General features: G+C 62.4%; 1 protein-coding gene across 1 annotated transcript; it reads right to left on the bottom strand.

Annotated features, from left to right (window-relative positions):
* Positions 1–268: 268 nt before the first annotated feature.
* SPDEF (SAM pointed domain containing ETS transcription factor) lies at positions 269–17,529 on the bottom strand. The gene is made up of 7 exons (XM_054803797.1): positions 17,326–17,529; positions 16,144–16,368; positions 4,419–4,892; positions 3,222–3,419; positions 3,084–3,131; positions 2,481–2,621; positions 269–2,390 (listed from the first exon to the last, which is right to left on the bottom strand). Exons 2-7 carry the CDS (start codon positions 16,190–16,192, stop codon positions 2,212–2,214), a joined length of 1,089 nt encoding a protein of 362 aa, XP_054659772.1. The 5' UTR covers positions 16,193–16,368; positions 17,326–17,529; the 3' UTR covers positions 269–2,211.
* Positions 17,530–17,586: the final 57 nt, after the last annotated feature.

The following is a 17,586-nucleotide window of genomic DNA, read 5'->3' on the forward strand; positions in this document are numbered from 1 at the left end:
GTCAGGTCCCCGCATCCCTGGGGACACCCCGGCGCACCCTGCCCAGCCCGCAGCAACTTTCCTTGCCGTTTAACCCCCTCCCTGACCGCCATCCCCACAGGGACGTGCAAACCCCCCCCACCGTCGCCCACCCCATCGAAGGACCTGTGAGAGTGACACGAGATTTGGGGCACCAGCACCCCCAGCCCATCCTCCTGGTGCTCCCCGCGCCAGCTGCGAGAGCATAAGTCACATACAGGAAATCACAAGACACATTTTGCCTTTTTTTTTTTTTTTTTTTTTTTTTTTTTGCTTTTTTTTCCCCCCTTTTCCAGAGGCCAAGGCAGTTTTTCATCCTCCTGTTCCTCTCCTCCCTCCAGCCACCCTCCATCCCTCCAGCCGGGATGCTTGCAAGGCTGGCCGAAGCGTGTCTGCTCCTCTGCCGCATAAACAGTACGAAACAGGCAGAACAAAAAGAAAAAGGCAGGAGCCGTCACAGGTAGCTATTTTAAGTTAAAAACAAAAGACCAACAACCAGGTGTTCTTTTCTTTTAAACTCCCACAAAGCATCTTGTGGGTACCCGGGCCACCCGTCTACCCTCGTCATTTGAACCTGAACCACAACTTGCTGCCAGCCAAAACCAAAAAGCAAATAAACAAATAAAAAAATTATAATATAAAAGATCAACCTTGCCAGGTAACTTAGACTCTCGTGAAATGTGCACTTGAAACAATCCCCAGTTTTCCGTCCCAGTCCGGGCTCGGCGGGTTGCCTTCCAGATTTACTGCCCAGAGGGAAACAGCAAAGCTGCCCTCTCCCTTTTCCCAAACTCAGGAATCAGGCAGTCCAAATAAAATCCAAACCAAGGGAAGAACCCTGCACCAGGGTCAAGGACCTGGGGGCTTCAGGGGGGCTCTGGGTGTCCCCGTGCCCAAGGATGAGGGACCCAGCTCAGGGGACGCCTGGGTGTGCGCGGCCCCGTGCCTGCATTTTACAGCTGCTCCTTTTGCAAAACACCCATTTTCAGCCCCAAATCCCTGCAGAGGGGAGAAGCCGAGCGTGTCCCAGAGCGGGAAGCAAAGAGGGGATGCACCCGTCCCGAGGGGATGCCCGTGGTCCCCAGGGGCACAGTTACCCAGCACCCAGCTCCCACGGCAGGCAGCATCCCTGGGTGCTGCTGGTGCCAGGCTGCTCCTGCGCGGGTCGGGTCAGCGCGGGCCCAGCCAAGGGCAGCTGCGGGTGCCATTGTCCTTGCGGGTGCCATTGTCCTTGCGGGTGCCATTGTCCTGGCTCATGCTCGGGCTTTGTCCTCCCCAAACAATGGCTGGGGTGAAGCTACCCGCAGCCAGCACGCGGGAGGGAGGGCTAGAGCCGAGCCTGGCCACCGTCCCCCCATGAACTCAGGCACCCCTTTCTTTGCAGCTGAGGGTTGAGGTGCAGCACAGGGCAGAGCCCCCCGCCACGCTGCCCCCCACCCCGGACAGGGCGGAGGGCCAGGAGCTGCTTGTTGGGGTGAATCCAGAGCAGCCCCACCGCAGCGCACAGGCTCGCTCCTGATGGGCACCGAGGGCAGCCGGTCCCACAGCCGGGCTGGTGGTGGCACGGGGACAGGGTCTGGCTGGAGGGGAGTGTGGCCCCGATGGTGTGGTGCGGCCCCAGATCAGCCCTGGGGCAGGACGCCATGGGGATATCGCAGTCTCCTGCTGGGACGTGCCCTTGGCCCCCGTGTCCTGACGATGCCGTGGGGCTGCGAAGTGAGAGGACGACGTGCCGGGGGACAAGAGACCTGGGGGCAGGACTCCCACGTCCCCATCTCCTCCACCTTCAGTCCCTGCCAAAGGGCACCAGGGTAGTAGGGAGCCCCATGACAGCCACAAATTCATCTGCCTTTACCTCACCCCAGTCAAGCCCACGTCTCCTCCACCAGCCCCAAATTCCGTGCCCACCCATCCCTGGGAGCGCTCGCGGGAGACGAGGGCTCTGCACGGTCCTTGCCCCGCGCCAGGACACGTTGGTGGTGGTCCCTTAGCTGGGGGTTCATCCCTCCTCCCCGAGGCGGGGGGGTGAGGGGGGGGTCCCACGGTCTGTTGCCAGCAGGTCTGGGGGGGGTGAGCCTCTCGGCACCCCAGCCACGGTCCTCAGCGCTGGAAGATGGTTTCTGTGGCTGGGAGGCAGCGGGAGGCGGCGAAGGTCCCCTGTCCCTCCCGGGGCTCAGCCTGTCCCGCCGCCGCTCAGACCGGGTGGACGAACTGGTAGACGAGGCGCTGGGAGATGTCGGGTTTCCGGATGATGCCTTTCTTGTAATACTGCCGGATGGAGCGGCTCAGCTTGTCGTAGTTCATGGCCGGGCGGTTCTTCCGGATGCCCCACAGACGGGCCACTTGCGCTGAGTCCTCGATCTTGAAGATGCCTGGGAGTGGGGCACGGGGGGGGTTACAGCCTCGTCTGCTCCCCCAGCCCCGCCAGCACCCGCCCCGGGGCCACCCACCCACCCGCCTACCTTTCTCTTTGTTGAGCCAGCGGATGAAGCGCCCGTAGTTGTGGGGTTTCAGCAGCAGCTCTTTGAGGAACTGCCAGAGGTGGATGGGCTGGCTGGCGCAGGATGAGTCCACCTCACTGTCCGCCCAGCTGGCATCACCTCCTGCTGCGGGAAGGGATGGGGATGGGTGAGATGGGGGTGGGGAGAGACCTCTCTGCTTTGCACCACCCCGGGGACCCACACGAGTCCTCATCTAGGAAATCCCAGCTCGATGCCCGTGGGTCTCTGAAGACAGCCCAGGCACTGGGTCTGGAAGCACCTCTTCCTCCTCCCCACCTTGGAGCAGGGAAAACAGCTCAGTCCTGCCCTTGTGCAGCCCCCACAGGGATGCATGGGGTGCAGGATGGGGCCAGCAAGGGTCTCAGGGCCATTTCCCCTTTGCTGCACCTCCAGACAGCCCAGGGCTGTTCCCGGACAGAGGGAGTGCAGCCACACGGATGCTGCTGCAGCAGCCGCTCCAACGAACCAGATAATTGCAATTAAGCAGGGAGCGACCTCTCAAATACCCCAGACCTGTCTGAGGCAGAAGCGAGGTCAGTGGAGCTGAGCCCACGCAGAACTCACCGCAGTATCTCACATCTCCCGGGGCGGCTTTTTCCTTCATCCAAGCGGCTGGAAGGGAGGAGCGGGCAGTCAGAGGGGCATCTCCCGCTGCATGGCATCACCACCCTCCCCAGCTCCCCCCTGGTCCCTGGCACCTACCAGACTTCCAGATGTCGAGGTGGGCATGCAGGATGTCGCCGCAGGCAGGCGAGCGCTGGCAGAATTGCTCCTCGGACATGGCACACAAGTCCTTTCCCGACAGCTCCTGGAAGGACTTCCCGATCTGTGGCAGCCGGTACTGGTGCTCCGTCCACAGGATCCACTTCTGCACATTGCCGGGGCTCCAGTCCGCGGGGTCTGGGGGCAGAGGGTGAGCGTGGCCAGCGGCAGCCAGGGCAAAGCCTGGGGAAACTCAGCTCACCCCGCAGCAGCCCCAGGAAACCGTCCCCTCCTGCGCCGCTACAGCATCACCCACCAGGGTGGGAGCACCCCGCTCTCAGCCTGCCCTGGTACCCCGGGGACAGGATCACCCCCTTGCCACCTCCTTCACTTTGGGACGCCTCATCCAGCCTTTTGGAGCCCCACGTGCTCCCTGCACCATCCCAGGTGACACCAAAGGCTTCGAGGGAGGGGGTGGCAGAGCCCGCCATAAACCTAAGCACATCGCGAGTGCTGGTGTCACGGCAGCGATGCCCCGTGGCAGTGTTACCCCAGGGAACTCGGTCCTGGGCTGTCCAGCTCCCCTTGCGCCCAACCCCGTGCCCAGCTCAGGTGATGCCAGCTGGCTCCAGGCTCTCCCCAACCCCACGTGCTCATCCACCTGTTCCCGGTATCCCAGGGAAAACGGGATACAGGAAAGGGTCATAAAAGTCCTGCTGTTTGCTCTTGCTACTGCACCCCCCCCAGATGTGCGCAAGGCTGAAAGGCGCCTCGGTGACGATGTCCTGGGAGGGGAAGGGACCCCCAGCGCAGGGAAAGGGACGGGCTCAGCATCGGGTCACTGTGTCCCTGCACCTCCCTGGCTCTGTGACACCGGGGGGGTCACACCAGCACCCCGCACCCAGCACAGGGCTCTGCGTGAAGCTCTGCTAACCCCTGCCTCAGCTTAACTCCGAGCCGGCGAGGCTGGAGGGGTGTTTTGCTGGCAACCCTGGGCGTTAGCAAACAGCCCTGCCCGGGAGCGATGCCCGGGGAGCCAAGCAGCCGCCGCGCTCCCCCAAACCCCAGCATCTGGTTGCAAACCCCCGAGCTGCGGCACGGCTTTAGTCCCTGCACCGGCACATCCCTCCCTCGCTGCACCCCGCAGCAGGACTGACCCTGCCTGCAGCCCCCCGGGAGGGCTGTGGGGACACCCACCTGCGGCGATGTTGAGGAGCTTGCAGGCTGTCTCGATGTCCTTCAGCACCTCGCCCACCACCATGCTCTGTACCTGCTCCAGCGAGTGCTCCTCCAGGTGCAGGCTGGCCTGCAGGTCCCCCTCAGCCCCCAGCCCCAAGCCCTGGCTGTCGATGATGGGACATTGCTCCGGCTCCTTCTGCGCCTCCCCTCGCCCCCCCTGGGCACCGCTTTGGGACGGTTCCCCCACGCCCTTGGTGGTCCAGGCGATGTCCTCCGAGTAGAGCATGTCGAAGTAGTGCAGGCAGAAAGCAGGCAGGGGTTGCTCGGGGGTGGTGGGGGGGCTTGGGCTATCCGGGCAGCCCCAGCTCCGGGTGTCGGGGTCCCGTGGGGGGGGCAGCAAGGCAGCGTCCGGCCGGGGGAGACGGTTGGGGGGCAGAGTGGTCAGCCCGGGGCTGGCGCTGCCCATCCCTCTGCTCAGCGCCGGCTCCAAACCTGCCAGGAGAGGAGGAGGAGAGGAGAGGCTCACCCCGGCACCGACTCCTGCCCTCCCGCCCAGCAGCCAGGCACAAAGGGAGGAACTAAGCCTGTTAGAGGGGAAAAAACCTCCAGAGAGACCCACGGCGAGCCCCCGGATGAACGCAGGCTCGGGGTCAGCCATGGGCCTGGGGGGCTGTCCTGACCTTGGGGGGACCAGCCATAGCAGCCAGGAGGGAGAAGGAGTCCGGGAGGCAAGCGGGTCCCGACCACTGCGGGCTTTTAGGGTCTTCCCCTGAACTGCACAGCGGGTCGGCAGCGGTTCAGTCCCAGCGGGCGCTGAACGCCCTTGCAGGAGGCAGCGGGACGTGCTGGAGGGGCTCCAAGGCACCTGTGCAGGGCAGCCCGTGGGCACCAAGGGCTGCGGGATGCCTAAACCACTCAGGCGTGGTGCTGTGCACGGGAAACGTCACCCGCTGCTTTGGCCCAAGGATGCTCCGGCAGTGACGGCACCCAAACCCGGCTCTCCCGGGCTGGGGATCAAACCCAGCACCGCAGCACTTGGCTCTTGGCTGCTGCTGCCAACCCCCAGAAAAGAACGTTCCTTTTACTCTCTTGCAAGAACAACTACCCAAAATCAGCCCATCCCCATCTGTCTCCGGAATGCGGGGAGTCCTGGAGGCCAAGGAGAAGAGGATGAGCCTGCTGAATTTCCATGGCAACACCAGGGAATGGCTCCATCTGTGGAGAAACCTCCCCAAGAGCCATCCTGAGGCTTCGGGAAGAGAAAGCCCCTGCCAGGGAGAGGCCGGTGATGGGCATGGCCAGGGCACCGCCGAGCTCCTTGCCTGCCTCCAGCATTGCTTTTTGCAAGAAGAAAAAAAAACCCCTCACCCCAAATAGGTTATTTAAAAGCAGAAAAAGTAGCAGCTTTTGCAATGGAGCCACGCTAAAGAAAGGAATGTGCAAAGCCTGAACCAACCCCAAAGCCCCTCCAAAGAAACAAGGCAGCCCCCAAAGGGGAATGGGACACAGTGGCCAGGGAAAGGGGGTCCCCGCTTGCTCCAAATCCCAGCTAGGGGGTTAAAAAAAGGGTTTAAAAGACTAAAGGGGAAAATACCCCATCGGGTTCCTCCGGGCAGAGCGCATCCCTCGAGCACAGGAGCCGAGCAGCCGGCTGCGTGGCGCAGGAGGGACACTGACGGCCGAGCACCCAGGACGGTGCGTTACCGTCCCCGCAGCTCGGCTGTGCCAAACGCTGCTCGGCTCCACGCTGCTGGGCCCGGCTCTGCTCCCGAAGCATTAATTAAACATCGTTAATAGCCACGCGCCACGGCCCTGTTAACCGCAGCGGTACCAGTGGGGATGAGTTTAAAGCTCTCGCTGGGGATTTTAATGCCCCCAGAAGTGTGGGGTTTGAGGGTCTGCGTCGCCTGCACCACGAGGAAGCTCTGCCCATCGTTTCACCCTTGGAAAAGCCCAAAAAGCCTGGAAAAATGTACCGTGGCCACCTAAACAGCACCCACGCCAGCCTGACCCCACGGGGACCCAGGGAGGGGTTGCGGGTTTGGGAGCTGGAGCTGACGTCCCCAAGGGGTTTGGGTGGCACTGCAGCGAGGAGGAGGAGGGGGGAGAAGGGGCGCCCGTGACACCGAGCTGCCCCCACTACCTGAAACAGTTTCCCTGAGAGATGGTGCCAGCTTCCAAACCTCTTCTTGATTTGTTCTGGATTAAAAGAAGAGCTTTAGCAGATCGGCTTTAAATCCAGCCTCACGCTGCTCCCGGCACAAAAGGGAAGCGGTAACAGCTTGCATGGCTCCAGCCTGCTGCACGGTGCCGGCTGCGGGGGCTTTCTGGGGAGGGGACGGGGCTCTCGCCCCCCAAGGCCTCTGGGATGCTCTGGGGTCGTGGTGCATCCTCTGCCCATCCCACCTCCGCCGGGCTTCGCTCCCGCAGCCGCCAGCCAGAGCTTGGAGGAGCCGGGCTGCGGAGCCGTCCCTCTGCACGTGGCGGGATGGATGGCTCCATCCCCATCCCATCCCCCTGCTCCCCATCCGGACCAGAAGGACCCGATCCCTTGGGCAAGTGGCCCCAAAAACCTGAGCAATCACCTGCCAAAGGGTGCTGTACTCTCAGGGCGGGGGCCTTTGTTTGACTTTCTCCAGCTCTGGCACGCAGGCGGCCGGGCTGGGTGGGGACCTGTTTGCTCTAAGAAACCGCTTTGGGTGGCCGTTTCCCTCTCCTCTCCCGTTTTGCTTTTCCCTGGAAAAGGAGAGCTGGAGGGGCAGCCCCGGGCACACCGAGATGCTCACACAGAGCACTGGCCCGCGCAGCACCCCAAAAACCTTCACATTCCCCATCCGAGCTAAACGGGGCTGCGCTGGTAATTGCATTAGCCCCGGCAAATGCTCTCTGGCTTGTGCACGCTGCCGGTGGAGAGCCCAGCCCCGGTCCCATGGGCTTTGCACCAGGGCTGGCCCAGGGTGAAGTCACACTAGCGCAGTCCTGCACTCATCCTGCTGCTCTGGGCAAGAGGTGAAGCAATCAGAGAATTAGCTCTTGCAAGACTTTAAACACGCCGAATTATAAAGCCCGCCAGTCCCCAAAACCCCACGGTTTGTCTCCGTGGGTGCACAGGGGACCGGTGCCATCCCTGGGGTGCCAGGCAGAGCAAGGTGCTGCCTGCAGGACACCCGCCCCTGCGCCGGCACCCTTGCCCAGCCCTCCCCACGCGCTGGTGCTGCCTGCGACCCCGGCACGGGCAGGCAAGGCTCTGGCGCAGAGCGGCGGAGGAGCGGACCCCAAGGCGGGATGGAGCCATCGAGTGCCCCGAGCATTTCTTTGTGCCCACAAAGCTCCGCAGCCAGTGCACTGCGCCACGGCCGGGAGGTACGTGCCATCCCCGAAACGATGAATGACCCTGCAGCACTCCCCGGTGCTACCCACGGGTACGGAGAGGATGCCCCAGCCAGCTGGGATGGGTGCAAGATGCCCCTGGTCCCCGCTCTCGCTGGCACCGCAGGGATGCTGCAGCAAAAGGGAGAGCTGCCAGCGCGAGGGCTCGTTCCCCACGGCAGCACGGAGAGGGGTGAGGAGGAAAAGGCAGCGGCCTCCGGCCCCGTGCAGCCCCCATAGCAGCTGAGGAAACGACCCCAGATGTTCCCTTCCAGCAAAAACCCCGGAGCAGCGGGGCTGGGACAGGGCTCCCGCAGCATGGAGCCAGCAGCGAGCCCAGGGTTTGGGTGGTGCTGGGTCATGGCTCAGCACCACGGGGTTGCAGGGACTCAGCACCATCCAGAGCCCGGGGAAGCAGCAGATGCCTCAGCCGAGGAGGACAAGGATGGGGATACGGACCTGCTGTATCACCCCAAGCTCTCCTGGCAAACGCAACCCACCATGGCTCGGGGTCGCAACACCGGCACCGGTGATGGGGGAGAGCTGGGATCAGCCCTTGGGAGCAAGAAAAAATCAATAAGAAATCCACCCAACCACCACCCTCAAACAATGGGTCCGTTAATTAAAATTAAATCTGCGGTTAAACAGGTTGTGCCGGAGCACAGCTCAGGAAGCCCCGTGGGATCGGCGGAGGTTGGCCCGCTGCAGGAGGAGGTGCTGCCTGCGGCACCCGGGACCTCTCCCAAATCCTCGGGCACTTCCAAAAGCCCTTCCCAGGCGGCCGGGGTGGTGGGCTCAGGGGTCACCTCCAGCCCCCAGACTGGGGATGGGGACAGGGACACGCTGTGCTGTCCGGGGAGGAACTGGAGGGATCCAGAGCTGTCCCAGCCTGCCCGGAGCAGCCCCCCAGGCAGTGGGATTTGTCTTCAACGGATCCTTTAAGCCTCGCCCGCCCCATGTACCTCAAGACAGCAAGCCGGGACCCGGGGTGGGAGAGGACAGGGATCCCATGGACGCCGCAATCCTCTCTCTGCCCAAAAGCCCATCTGGGGCTGGGATTTGGGCGGGTTTTCCCTGTTTTCTGGTCTGACTCAGCACCTCTTGCCCCAGCTACCTTCCGGGGCTCAGCTCTCCCTCTCGGTCCTGGATGGACCCACGCCACGATGCACCCCGAGGCCAACCGCACCCGGGCACGGAGGGGCGATGGAGCCTGTGGGTGCTGCCAGAAGGACCCAAGCCGGTTTGTGGGGCCCGGATTAAGCAGGCAAAGGGCTCCCCACGAGCCGGGGCTGCAGCAGACACCCGGGTGCTCAGAGGCTGCTGACAACGTGGGGTCCTGCCAGCGTGTCCCACCCACCCTGCCAGCCTCACCGTGCCAGCCGTGCCACGTCCCTCCTGGCTGCCAAACCCTGCCCGCCTGTGCCACGCACCCCATTTATCTCTGGGTGGAGGGAGGAGGGATCGGCCAGAATCACCCTGCAGCTGGGACGGGGGCTCAGGACAGCGCGGGGGTCTCGCTATGATACCTGCTTGGTGACAGGGTTGGGGCCAGGGCAAGCCCAGAGCTGCTGGTGCACACACGCATGGGAGAGATGCAGCCCATCCCGGGGGTCCTGGACCCCCAGCTCCCCCCCCCCAGCTTTCTCCAACACCACCGAGGCTCCTCCCGCCGTTACCTGCATGGGTGCTGGCACAGGGACCAGGCGTCCCCACAGGTCCCCACGCCCCGGGTCAGCCTGCCCTCTCCCTCGGCGCAGGGAGGCAAACAGCAGCGGGGGGGGCACGGGCACAACGCACCGGTGGCCTGAGCAAAGCCCTGGTGCTCGGCGTCCCCCAGGTGAGCAGCAGAGCTTGGTGTTCCCCATGCAGGGCCAGGGAGTCCCTATTTATAGCAGCACCTTCCTCCGCTGCGAGCTCCCTGCCCATGAGAAAGCCCGTATTGTGGGGGATTTGGCAGCCGAGCAGCATTTGTGTTTCACTAACCGAGCAGAACCATAAAAATCAAACCTAGAGCCAATGTGCCTTTAGCACTGACAAAAAAAAAAATACCCAGCAGAAGAGCAGAGCAGCGCTGAGACGGTGCGGGTCTGGTAAAGGGGCTCAAAGCGCTTTACAGAGACACCGGCGAGCTGGCAGCTCCGCCACGGCCGCCCAGGACCTGGGATGTTCTGTCAAGGACCCCGGCTGCTTGTGCGTCACTCGGTGCCACAAAACCCCTCGTTGGGCTCGTGGGACCCTCCCCAGTGACCCTGCTGGTACCGGGTGGGCTCGGGAAGAGCCGGCCCCAGGAGCCCCGGCTCCCTTCCCACCTTCCTCGCTCGAGCGGGAGGGGATTGCGAAGGCACAAAGCTGTCAAATCCCGTTTTGTTTCGGGTGACGCCATCCTGAGACGTGCCGGGAACCTCCGGCCACGGGACAACCTGTCCCTGTTTAGCCCTAACGGCACCGGGAGGGGCGAGCAGCCGTGGGATGGGATGCTCGCAGGGGACGGCACTGCGTCTGCCCCGGATCGGTGCCAAAAGGGCCGTAGGAGCCCCGGGAGGGTCAGGAGGTGGGTGCTGGTGGAGCATCAGGCAGCCAGGGAGGGTGACAGCGGCAGCGTGGGACTTACCTCGGGGGTGTGCGGGTGGCTCAGAAACCACATGGGTCCTGGTGCAGGGCTGGAAGAGCCGTTCCTGCGGCGCTCGACACGGTGGCCGGAGCGGGCATGGCCCGGAGCAGGGTGCCCCGGCACCGGCGGGGAGGGCGGCCAGCAGCACCCTGCCCAGCTCAACGCCGGCCCTGCAGCAGGAGGGTGGCTGTGTTGAGCTGCATCGGCTCTCAGCAGGCACCAGCGGGGACGGGGATGGGGACGGGGCACTCCGAGCAGCTCCGAGGGCAGTGGAGGGATGAAGCCGTGCGGAGGTATGCGAGGGGGAAGCCGGCAGCCCAGCCAAGTGCAAGGTGCTCAGCAAATGCCTCCTTTGCCCATTATATCTAATTCCTTCCTTATTTACCTGAACAAACAAGCTGGGTGCTTACCTCAGCTGGAGGTGTTTGAATAGCCCAAGCCAGGGTTAACCCTTGAGGGGTGCATCGAGGCACCGGGCTCAGCCCCGAATGGGCCCTGGGAGGGGAATGGGGCAAATCCCGGCACCTTTAACCCCTTCCCACCCTCAGATGAGGCACCCACCCAAGAGACGGGGACGCCTCAGCGGGCAAAGGCTCCCTCTGGTCTCTGCAGCACAGAGATCTGTTGGATACAGGAGAGTCCCTGGCTGGACCCTACAGCACGACATCGCTCCCCCAGTGCGGGCTGGGCTGTTTTGGGGCCAGGAGCATCCCTGACCGGTAGTCATGCAAGCGCAGCCATGTGGGTTTGTGATGGAGGCAACAAGCCGGGAGTGAGGATGCTCAGAGCCGTCGGGGACAAAAGCAGCCCCTCACACCAACCAAACCGTCCCTCACACCAGGGATACGGCACTGTCTCCTCCCTGGGGGTCCGTGTGGCTGCTGGCTGGGGGCAGGACAGGGCGCCCCGGGGCACGGCAGGATCGTGCAGCGCTCCGGGCCCGGGTTGTCTTCACCGGCACAAGCAGGAAAAAGCTGTTCTGGCCGAGACAGACACCAACTTGGTATTTATTGTCTTTTTTTAACACATAAAGAACGCAGGGCAGTTCAGGCGGTTCTTCCGCGCACGTAGCACTGCTGAAAACAAATTCCTCCATGCCCTAAAAACCCACGTCAGACAAACCCCCGTCCACAAACACCTATGGTGCAACCCAGGTCAGACCCACGTCACTGCGTCCTGGCTTTGCATCCCCAGCCCAGGGAAAGCGCAGCGGCAGAGCCAGCATCCCTCGGCCACCCTGACCCCGGGGCCGGTGTGCGGCGGCAGCGCACACAGCCGATAAGCCGTCCATCGAAGCTGTTAGCCGGCAGGAAAATAAAACCCTGCGGGAAGGCAACCCCTGCGTTACGGCTTCCCCGGCCCGCCCGGCGCGTTGGCAAAGGGCTTCACCGCACTATCGGCAGCGCCAGGAGTTTCTACCTCCCTTTTGAAATGCCTCAATGTTATCTTATCGGTGGGGAAACGTTCCCCCCAGATTAGGACTTCTGCCATCTGAGGGGAGCTTTTCTCCCCTGTTTTGGTAAACACGGCTGGGCCCGTAGGACGTGGCGGCGGTGGGGGAGACGTGGGCTGGGGAGGACACGGGCGAGCTGCTGCGGTAGGGATGACACCAACCCCCAGCCAAGCTTTGCCATGGGATAGGTGCGTAGGACGGGGACGTGGCACAGCCAGGAGCGGGGTCCTGGCCACCCAGTGCCCCCCCAGTGCTGCCGGCTCATGGCAGCCACAGCACAGCCCCCCTGTACCCTTCAGAGCATCTCCTCTCTGCTTCGGGCAAGGCACCACGTGCACAACCCAGCAGCGCTGCCCTGCAGCCACAGGCCTGATCCTGCATCCCTCAAAGCCCAGTGCAAAGCTCCAGCGAGCTGCAGCATGCAGGGCTGCCAGCGCTCCGCACCCCCGCTTGCTCTTGTGTGCGTTTGACCCACGATGCAGGTCCCGGCCAGAGCTGCTGTGGGAAGCCAGGAGCAGCGGGCACCGTGCCGGGGCTCTGCCCGGCTCAGGAGCTGGTGCACAGCACCCAAACCTGCTCCCATGTCCCACCCCAGCACCCCCACGTGGGAACCAGGGGCAGGAGCATCACAGCACAGCCTCGGAGCTAAGGCTGTAGCCCTCCATGCACGGAAATGAAAGAAGAATAGAATAGAATAGAATAGAATAGAATAGAATAGAATAGAATAGAATAGAATAGAATAGAACAGAACAGAACAGCCTAGCCTAGCCTAGCCTAGGTGGGAAGGGACCTCCCAGCCCACCCAGAGCCACCCCTGCCATGGGCAGGGACACCCTCCACCAGCCCGGGTTGCCCAAAGCCCCATCCAACCTGGCCTTGAACACTGCCAGGGAGCCAGGGGCAGCCACAGCTTCTCTGGGCACCCTGTGCCAGGGCCTCAGCACCCTCACAGGGAAGGATTTCTGCCTCACATCCCATCTCCATCTCCCCTCCTGCAGCTTCAGGCCATTCCCCTTGGCCTGGCACTAGGGGTACCCCAACTCTCTCAGCCTGAGGTCTCCAGAGCAGAGGTGCTCCAGCCCTCGGATCATCTCCGTGGCCTCCTCTGGACTCTCTCCAACAGCTCCATGTCCTTCTTGTGCTGGGGACCCCCGAGCTGGACGCAGCACTGCAGGGGGGGTCTCACCAGAGCAGAAGGGCAGAATCCCCTCCCTCGACCTGATGCTCACGCTGCTGGACACGCAGCCCAGGACACGGGTGGCTTTCTGGGCAGCCAGTGTGCATTGCTGGGTCGTGTGGAGCCAGTCCTGCTCCTCAGGGCTGCTCTCCATCCATTCCCCACCCAGCCTGGAGTTGTGCCGGGATTGCCCCGACCCACGCGCAGGACCTCGCACTTGTCCTTGCTGAACTTCATGCGGTTCTCGTGATATCTTATCACAGCACGGAAATACAGGTGTCTCGGCTGTGGAAACTTAAGATACAGAGTAAAGTCATGCATAAACTCCACACACATGCCCACACGAGCCATGCTGAGAAATCACTGCGGCCATCCCGCACCCTCCTGCGGCAGCTCCGCACTGCTGCCCCGCGGTCAGGCTGCGAGCTCGGGGGAAAGTTTGCCGAGCAGGTTACGGTTTGCACGGGTTGTGTGAGCTGGATTTGCACCTCCTCGCTGTGACATCGCCCACAGGTCTCCCTTGCTTATTATGTTTAATTACTACTTGTTACCAGAGCAAACATCAAAACAGGCACCCGAAGGAGCCCAGAGCAAAGCGGAGGAGAGCGCGACGGGACACCGGGCAGGATGTCACCAGGCAGAGGGGCTGTGCTGGCAGTGCCTGGTGCCCGGTCCCTGCCTGGGAGCATCCCAGACCCGGGTCATCCCAGCCTGTTTGGGAACCTTTCGCCCAGCTCACATCTGGGTCTGAAAACACTTTCCCTGCTCCTCTTATCGGTAGCACCAGAGATTTCGATAAGCAAAGAAGATTAAAAGGGAAAAAGATTTGCTTTGCTGTGCCTGGGGAGAGCTGGCCTGCACGACGCAGAGCTGCAAAACCAGGCAAAAGGCCCCAAAAGTGAGATCTCTGCTTTCCTCCCAGAGCAGGTTTGGTGGCTGCAGCCGCTCGGCGTCACCAGCCATGCCGCGTTCTCGCCGCTGCCTTTCGCAATCGGCACAGCTCTGCTTGCATATGCAAACCAGGAAAAGAAGAGATTGCAACACCTGAGGAACAACAAAAGAGGGGAAATAAAGTCTGGCTTTTCTGCCCCATGTGCGCAGTTCTCAATGCTTTTTCCTTGTCCTCCCTGTCAACCCATCGGCTCCAATTCCGGTCCCTTTTGCCATGGCTGAAACTTCAACTCTTGGGAACGCAGCCGGAGGGGAGGGATAGAAAAACCACTCATGAATCAGCCTGGAAGAATCTCTCTGCCCACCTGCCTGCAGCTAATCTCTGGCTCCATCACAAGAATAATAGATAAGCAGCCCCATAATATATAATAAAACTATTGAAGGCACTTGATGTCACTACAAAAACCGCAGAGGCCATCAAGCCTGATTTGTCCCTGAGCTGAGTGGTGTTTCCTGGTCCACCGCAGCAGCGAGGTTTCCTCTGCTTCGGCTCCTGCACAGCGTTTGGGGACAGCAGTGGTCCCCGTCCACAGCAAACCCACAAGCCTGGGTCCCTCAGAGGCCTCATCCTGCGTCCCGTGCCTCTGGGCTGTACCAAGGCGATGCTCAGAGAAGAGATGAATCCCCACTCCCAGGCAGCAGGACGGGCGCTCTCAGGCTTTTCTGCAACCCACAGAGACTGAAACGGTTGAAATTCCTTTAACACCCCCCCAGCTCAGTCCTGTTCCGCAGGTGCAAAGCCACGGGAGCCACGTCTGCAGTGCTCCGCACCTCAGCCCACGCCAGCCCCAGATCCGGTGGGTATTTTTGTACCGAGACACACGCTATGGCTCCAGGACGGCAGCGTGACGAGGGGGGATGCTCCCGGGCTGCCACTGAACCGAGCATCCTTTGGGTCTCCACCTCCCATCAGCGCCATCGCCCCCGCCCCAGTACCCGCAGGGGGATGCTCCCGACGCTGGGCTGAGCCAAGGCAGAAACAAGCCTTCAAATTAACCAGTAACCATCGGGAAAGCGCCAGAACATGCAGAATCCCTGCCGAGGGCGCGGGGCAGCGCAGGGATCCCGGGGCTGAAGCCACGGGTGCAGGAGGAAGGTTCCAGCGGGAAGCAGCGGCTGCTCACTCCCCTCCTGCTGCCCGTAATCTTAATTGCTCTTCACTGGCTGTTTGCTAACAGCAGTTCGTTTCCTCCTGGCCTGCACCGAGAGGGTTTATCGCCCTTGCTCGTGTGTTATTTCAGGCTAACGCATGTATGGAAGGTCAGAGCCTGGAGTGCTCCCTGAGATCCTAGAAAGAGTCTGGATGGCAGGAGCGGAGCAGGAGGAGCGAGCAGAGGGCGCAGGAGCCAGCGGGTCTCAGACACATCTCACTGCTGCCTCCAGCTCCTCTTTCCCCCAAAAGGGCAGCGGGCTGGGCAGAAGATGTGAAAACCAGCCGCATTTTCCATCCCAGCTCCCGTCTGCTTTACAGTCCCGACTCAGCGCCCACCCTGGGAGAGGTCCCTCGCTCACCAGTTAAACCATGCGTCCAGTTCTCGGGGAAGATGCTCCGGGCAGGCTGGTTTCTGCAGATGAGCTTTAGAGATGCTCTGGTGAGAGGTGCCAGTGCAGAGCAGCATCCTCTGGTCACGGTTCCTGCAGCTGGAGCATCTGCAAGGTGTCCCCGTGCCACCAGACTGGAGGAAACAGCGGGGACTGTGACGCTGGCACCCAGCTCGTGCTCCCCTGGGATCCCCCCAAAGCCCCCTGCAGAGGGGCACGAACAGCCACCCCCACAGGGAAAGGGAGCGAGGTGCTGGCTCATGCACCCACCAGGACTGAGTGCTCCCGAGCACACCCCTGAGCTGGGCATCGGCCGAGGTTTCCGCTACCTCAGAGGGGAGCTGGGGTGGGGGGAAAGGGCTTTTCAGCGGAGCTGTGACCCCAGAGTTAACCAAAGGGCCAGAGAGTGCAAGGGAAATAACCGACGAGTGTGCACGGAGAAGCTGGCACGCTTTTTATTTGTGCAATGACCCTGTGCAGATCTACCAGGGAGCATCTTCAGAGCTCTCAAACCACTACGGTTGCTCCAGAGCAGAAACCAACCGCATCCCCTTAAATTCCTCCTCACCCCAGTCAAATACACCCATTTCCCGAGCAGCCCCGTGCCGCGGGGCCAAGCAGGGCCGCTCCTCTTTATTACCTCCCTGGGCCACCTTTGCCGGGCTTCCCCATCTCCCAGATGCTGCCATAAACGCTCTTTACGGGGGACGCGTGTGTGCTCGAGGCAAACAGCCGCGGTTATTGCTGCTGGCACCCGTCCGCAGGGCCCACCCTGATAAAAGAGCTGGGGCTCCCATCCATGGCCGCTGCTCCGTCCCTTCTGCACGAGGCAGCTCCCGGCATCCCCGTGCTGCGGCAAGGAGACCTGAATTAAAAAAAAAAAAAAAAAAAAAAAAAAAGAAGCAGTAGTATGAGAGTTAATGGCACCACAACCCGAATGGTGGCACCTGTATTTCAGGGCAGCCCCTGGGGGTGCACGTGGGGGGTGTTGGAGAACCCAGCTCCGTCCAGGGGTGCAGGGATGGGGTCTGTGCTGCACTGGTGGCACGGGAGTTCCCAGAGCCGTCCCTTGGCTGAGCACGGAGGCGTTGGTGCTCGCCTGGCTCCGTGCAAAGGCTCCTTCGCAACCCGCGGCAGCGGGAGGTGCCGAGGTTTGGTTCTGGGGTGCCACAGCCCCATTCCTTTTGTCCGGCCATGCCTGGGGGGTGTTGGGGGGGGCTGGAGACCCGGGTGATGCCAGCACAGCCCTGCCCTCCCACCCTGAGCCCTGGACCACCAGCTCCCCACCCAAACACACCACCCTGCCTCCCCTGCCTGCAGCACCCCCCGTCCCCAGGCACCCCGTGGGGGCCGAGCGCTGCCGGTGCAAACCCTGGGTGACGCAGGCGGGGGGTCGCAGGGCGCCCGGCCGGGAGCAGCGGGATCCACTGGCATGTTTGCTGTTCCCTGCTCAAAGCCCTGCTCTTTTCTTCCTCCGGTCGCATTAAACTCCTGCTTTGTCTCTCGGGATTAAAAGCCTGGAAATGGCTGCGGGTTGCCCGGCCGTGCCAGGAAGAGAGGGCTCAGGGCGGCACGGGTGCGCCCAGCTTGGCAGCAGGGTGAACCGTGGCAGGGGGAGGGTGAGGAAAGGTCACGGCTCCCCCCTGCACTGGCGATTTGGGGTGCAGAAGGGGGGGAACCCACGTGCAAGGATGCCTCCTGATCTGAGCTCTCCATGCACCAGCCCCATGGCTCTGCACCGGCATGCAAACCCCAAACCCCAGCCAGGATGGGAAACCCCCCCCAAATAACCCACACAAGCACCGTACCCCTGTTTCCTCACCATCGCCCATTCATCCCACCGGCGTGGCTGGGCGATGGGGCGGTGGGACAGCACCCCCTCCCCACGCCGCAGGCTGGGGGCCGTTCGGTGGCGGCGGTTCCCAGGCGCACACAGGCAGCCAGGTGAGACGGCAGGGCCCCGTGCCAGCAGACGGGATGTTGTCTTTTCACACAGCACCGGTGCAGGGCCGAACAGCAGCAAAACCCTCAGCGGCTTTGTTTCCCACACTGGTTGCCATTAAGAAATGCAAATTCATTCTTC

The sequence above is a fragment of the Grus americana genome, chromosome 25, assembly GCF_028858705.1.
Source record: "Grus americana isolate bGruAme1 chromosome 25, bGruAme1.mat, whole genome shotgun sequence".
NCBI classification, from domain to species: Eukaryota; Metazoa; Chordata; class Aves; order Gruiformes; family Gruidae; genus Grus; species Grus americana.